We start from the raw sequence: 5,908 nt of genomic DNA on the forward strand, positions 1-5,908 counted from the left end.
CATCTAAATAAACTTGATACCCATGCAGCGTACTGTGTAGTTAAAGAGTGGGTATATACAATCATGTCTACTAATGAAATCCCCGACCTTGGCTACTGGGTTCTCTTTTTCCAAATCAGAAAGGGGCCCGAAGACAAAGAGAGTCCCCATTGAGGGCCCATCTACCGAGCGCAGTGTTAGGTAGAGCCATCTGGATGATCCGTCTAGGTTTATCAGAATTTGTATCAAATTTACTAGCTCGTTCCTTGTGTCAGTTGATTCAATCACCGTACAAACATTTGAGTACACTAATTACTTCTATATATTAATGTATATGTATGCTACTTTCCTTTATTTCTACAACATGTAGAACATGCTACTTTCCTTTATATATTTTTAAACAAGGCAAAATACTTGCCATTTTCACTAAATAAGAAGTAGATATTTGCCCAGTTAATTGGCAAAAAACTAAGTGAAACCCTTCACAACCTACTGATCTGGCACACATAAAGATACTACATCGGGCATACCATTACAACAGCAAAAAAATCTTCATCTAATGCTTCGTTTTTATCCCTCTTCACCGCTCTACTTGATGTCCTAGTTGTTCCTGTCAAAATAACACAAACATTGGTTTCTTTTTTCATCAACACAAAGCAGCTACCAATATATCTCGTAGTGATTACACATTTCAAGACGAAAAGTACCTCATTGACAAAGAAGGCATGGAATCCGTAAGGAACCCGGCTCGGCAGCTCAACAACCGCCACTGGATCAGCACACATCGTCTTGGCATCAATCACATTTATTTCAGATTTCCTGCATCCACAGTGCACGCAAAGAAAACAAAATTAATCACATTAACTTTAGATTTCCTGCATCCATGTAGCAGTACCATCTTGCCTTAGTGATGTAGGAAATGAAAGGAGTACCCTGTGTTTTCATCGTGCACAAAGAATATCAAGTACCCATCATCTTCTTCCCCTAAAACACCAGGCTCCTTGGGCACGAAGACCGCCTCCGAACAAAACCTACCAGGCCCCAGGTCATATATGCCCCTCACATTCCCCCCAACTTCAAGCTGCTCCTTGTCGCTCTCTGGCTCCGCATGTAGGTCAAATTTTATGATGCCAATCATTTTTAAGATGCCAGTCACCTTCACTGTGCTCTCAAGTATCGTGCAGTAGACGTACCGCTGCTTTCTGCATTCAAAAAGATAACATATGAGATGAAGTTTGATAGTTCCGACAAGGAATCTTACTTTGAAATGAAAGTTTTATCATGTGTTAATAGTGATTTCTATGGTATATGCATCATAGAACAAAACAAACTTTGAAGTGAGACCTCCAGTATAAGTACCTGCCAGTATAACTCTCATTGATCCGAGGAAAGTCTATGGCAGATACTGATAGTTGTTTCTGCGAAGCAGCACCTGTTTTCATGTTGAATCTCATCTCGTACCTGAAATATATAACATTAGGGCAAGTAGTGGGTTGCATGGAATTAAAATAAACAGTATGTATTGTGGGTATACATACAACTCATTCCCGGGATCCTCAAGCTTGTCACTTTGGTGACCATTCACTTGGTCCAAATCTAGGTTGTTGAGACGACATGTAATCAGAATAACTTCGTCACCCTCTTCCCAGGCGTTAGCTGCGAGAAGAAATATGCTTCTTGTGATTAGTTCAATGATATTAGCATGGAATGAATAATACAAATAATTACTGCAATTCGTCGATTGATATGTGCTCTAGCAAAGAAGCAAGATGGATTTGACTCTCTTATTTATATTTTCATCTGACTGTTTTCGGGTGGATTATTAATAATTAGATCTCGCCCAAAATTAACTTATATTTTTTGGTTTTGCATGGACAATGCTAAAAATTAACTCAAGGAACTGATGTTGAACTTAATTCATCCTCTTGAACATGTTTATTTCAATTTTACTCCCTACGTCCCATAATGTAAGATGTTTTTTGACACTACACTAGAGTCAAAACACGTCTTGCATTATGGGACGGAGGGAGTAGTTCTTATGCTATGGTGCTAGACAACATTGTTGGGAGAATAAAGAATTGCATTTTCATTTTATATTCATCATTTCCCTTGCTATGTTGAATTATGACAAATGATATAGAAAGATTGCACATTCGGAGTCCAAGAAAAATGTTAGAGATGGCATACCATTGTGGAATATGAAGCAATTGGGGAGTTCAAACCATCTGATGGTCTTTTCGTCCTTCTCATAGCGTTGGAGTATACCAAACCGAGCGTTCTTTGTAGGATCAAACTTGTAGATAAATTCACCATTCTTCGCCATTTCCTTATACAAGAACATATCATAAGACCAGGTTATGAAGAGGAGTATTAACCATTTATCAATCGTTGATGCAAACATATGTTGATCATATGCAACCGTCAAACAAATGTTGACTATGGCATCCTTCAACATGATGAAAAGAAATGGTATAGGGGGGAAATCCTACGGAAACCACTTATTATTAATGTCATTTACCATCCTATACATAAATCATCATGTACCTTTGGTCGAAAAAACATTGGCAAGTCCATAAATATGGAATAGTTCTCTGTAATGGCAAAGTCATGCATCATTACAGATTCCGGTATTGTTATTGGCACAGGGTCAAGCATAATTCCGTCCTTGGTGATGACCCGATATGTACAATAGGGAGGTTCATGCGAATACCCAAAGGTGAACATTTCATCTGAAAGAAAGATAAAAACTACATGATTTAACCCAATTTTCATGAATGTAAGTAAGAAATGGTATGTTTTCACCGTAATGTACCTGTGAATGGATCAACCTTTGGATGAGCAGTGAAAGGATGTTTCAACCTTTTGTCATAATCCAACAAACCAAGAGTTTGCAAGTCTCCATCTTCAAGGATCTTAACAACATCTGAAAAACAAAAATAGAAACTCATGCTTCACATTTGCCATGTGCCGTTATCATGCAAAGTATATGGTATTATCATGCCCACAACAATGTGTGGGCCATGATCTATTATAGAAGCAAATTGTGCTAACAGACTAACTTACAAGGTTTATCTGATTCTGACAGGGCCATGAGTTTGCCATGATGATATATAAGCGCAGTATTAGCTGGAAAAGAAGGGAGCAAATCAAAAAAATACCACTAAATAAAATGCCCATGAAACATATGTAGATATACATCATTCAGTGACTACTTAAGGTTAAGAAGTACCTGTTCCAATTCCGTAAGTAGCATCTAAGACTTTAAGTTTCTTCCTAAGTTCTTGTGTTAGAACCATAAACAATCCAAAAACACCCTTTAGATCTCCAATCTGTAAAGATTGAAGGAAAAAAACTCATGTGTGCGCACAACCGATTTCTTATATAGCCATCACTAAACCCACAAGATTTGGAAGAGATGGGGTTTTAGTGGTGGACTAAGTCATACACATGTACGGTATATATTAGAATCTTACTTGAAAGAAAGTAAGAAAGTTGCAAGCATGAATAAGAAAATTGGAGCATTTCCCGTGGAAAAAGGAGCATAGTTGGAGATGGCGGCACGTAAGATTACCTTGGTAAACTGGTAAGAACATTAAGGCTTTTTAGTGAAACACGTAAGCTTACCTTGGTAAACTTTGCTCCACCAAAATACTCTTCTTGCTCGAGGCGAGAAGTCTTCACATATCTTGATACATATGTAGCTTTTCCATCTTTAATGCGCATTGCATGGATCATTCTGTAAGAAACAATGTAAAAGTTGATGCAATCATGAAGCCAAAGTTTGAATCATAATAGATTAAGGCTTGACTTTATCAGCAAATAGTGAGCTGTAGAACTGTATTGAAAACGGGAGAGAATGAACGTGCACGCAACCGGTACGACTAGATATACAATATTCCAAACAGAAAGGGATTGTGTCACGTACCCATCCCCATCAAACCTGCAAAAAAAGGAAAACACAAACACCAAAATTAGAAATGTGGCCCTCAATTGTTGGAAGGAAAATTGTCAACAAGTAAGAGTTAGTACCAATGATACCCTGCAAGAGGGGCAAACTTGGGGTTAGGCCCCACCCTGACAAATTCTCCATTCAAGCACTTCTGCAGATAACAAAATAAGGATCACCATGAGGAAAGGAAAAGAAAGGATTATCTAGAGGGCTGCACTGCATGCATGGCTCCAAGAAAAATGTCAGCAAATCAGCGTAGAGGTTGTTGTTATTAGTTGAAAAAATGCTGGAGAAAATGGTGATTTGCTCTAGAAACAAAGGATGAAGAGAGGGAGGGAGAGAGATGCTGACCGGGAGGTGTCCGCGGACGGGGAGGCCGGCGGCGGGCGGGGTCTCGTCCGGCACGGGGGCGAAGTTGCCGGAGAGCCAGGGGATGGGCTCGGCTTTCTTGTCGTCGTGACGGAGGCGGACGGCGAGCCGCTCGAGCAGGTCGACCGCCCAGGACGCCACCCCCTTGCGCGGCCGCGGCGCAGGCACCGCCACCATTGCCGCCCCCTTGCTCTGGGTATCTTCTCCCATGGTGGCCGCCGCTGCTGCTGCTTGTGCTTCTCCCATGGTGGCTGGTGGCGTTCCAGATTACTGGCCGGGGTGGGCTTGTATAGGAGACCGGAGATGGTCGGCAGAGTTTGCGTTGCTTGGGACTTGGAAGAGTAGAGCAAGGGAGGGACGGCACGGCAATGGCGACAGCGACAGCCGACGGGCCTCCATATGTCATGTCAGCGGTGGCGCGGATGGCCGACCACGCCGAGGATCACATCAAGGCTGCCTCTCTCCATGGATTCCTTCGCCCAAATCGCCTGTCTTTCTTGTCCCTCTGGATGGATGGATGGACTCAAGACTCCATCGCACTGACTCGCTCCACGTTTTTCTACGAAATCCATCTGGCCGATCAAATCCTCTCTGTAGACGGTGTTAGATGAATGGGTGCATGATTGGCGCCGGCCCCCCGTTCAAATTCTTTTACTAAAAATAGTCGTGATGGATTTAATAATCCCAGATATTGGGAGCTGGATATAGCATATTGATGCTGGTACAGCGGCAGCAGCTTGTCGTAAATTGTTCATAGAGCTCATCGATCAGCTGGATATAGTATACAAAGGCAGCAGCTTGTCATTGTCAGGCCAACCGTACTGACAGGAGGAGGCGCCATTTTTGGTAGCGTTTGAGGCCATGACCTGGACCCTATGGACTACATGTAGCTAGCAAGACCTAACGAGATGGTCTTTTTACTGTGTGCTTCTGACACTACATTTAAATTTAGGGAAGTTCCAAACAGTTTTTGAATTCATTTTGTTAACTTTAAATTTTTAAACATTTTTTTCCTAAAATTAAGAATGTTTTTCTAAATTCATAAACTTATTAAAAAATTAAAGGACCATTTCTTTAATTTGTGCATATTTTTGAAATGTGGATTGTTTTCTAAATTAGGAATATTTTTAAAATTTTATGATGTTTTTTAAAATATAAATTATTAGTGAACGCTTTTTGAATATTAATATTTTTTATATAAGCAAACATACAAAAAAAGGAAAACGAAAAAACAAACACAGAGGCACCCCGCCCCGTACTTGGGCCGGCCCAAAAGCACAGGGACGGCTGCGCGTTTGGGCGTCTCACGTCGCCTTATGCGCGAAATAGGAGGTCCAAGAAAAGAATATTATAATTGTGACCCTAATCTATACATATACCTATACCTACCTACTATTAAAGGGAATAGGTATTCTTGGTTCGGTCATAATATTCTTTGTCCCATGGTATTTTTCCATTTACGATGGGACCTACCTAATTTTCGTCCGTCATGGGACACTGGGGTTCTTTTTTACGTTTGTCTGTGATTTTCTCGAACGTCTAGGCCGGCCCATGAAGATAAGGATAGGCTGCAAAAATATACTGTAGCTCCAAAAAAAAGATGTGCTTGTG

At 40.9% G+C, this 5,908-nt stretch overlaps 1 protein-coding gene across 1 annotated transcript; it reads right to left on the reverse strand.

Annotated features, from left to right (window-relative positions):
- Positions 1 to 240: 240 nt before the first annotated feature.
- LOC125555396 (carotenoid 9,10(9',10')-cleavage dioxygenase-like) lies at positions 241 to 4,759 on the reverse strand. The gene is made up of 14 exons (XM_048718368.1): positions 4,280 to 4,759; positions 4,009 to 4,079; positions 3,905 to 3,919; positions 3,604 to 3,715; positions 3,209 to 3,308; positions 3,043 to 3,105; positions 2,792 to 2,902; positions 2,524 to 2,708; positions 2,167 to 2,305; positions 1,518 to 1,635; positions 1,339 to 1,440; positions 912 to 1,181; positions 687 to 798; positions 241 to 589 (listed from the first exon to the last, which is right to left on the reverse strand). Exons 1-14 carry the CDS (start codon positions 4,541 to 4,543, stop codon positions 560 to 562), a joined length of 1,692 nt encoding a protein of 563 aa, XP_048574325.1. The 5' UTR covers positions 4,544 to 4,759; the 3' UTR covers positions 241 to 559.
- Positions 4,760 to 5,908: the final 1,149 nt, after the last annotated feature.

Source organism: Triticum urartu, chromosome 5, assembly GCF_003073215.2.
Source record: "Triticum urartu cultivar G1812 chromosome 5, Tu2.1, whole genome shotgun sequence".
NCBI classification, from domain to species: Eukaryota; Viridiplantae; Streptophyta; class Magnoliopsida; order Poales; family Poaceae; genus Triticum; species Triticum urartu.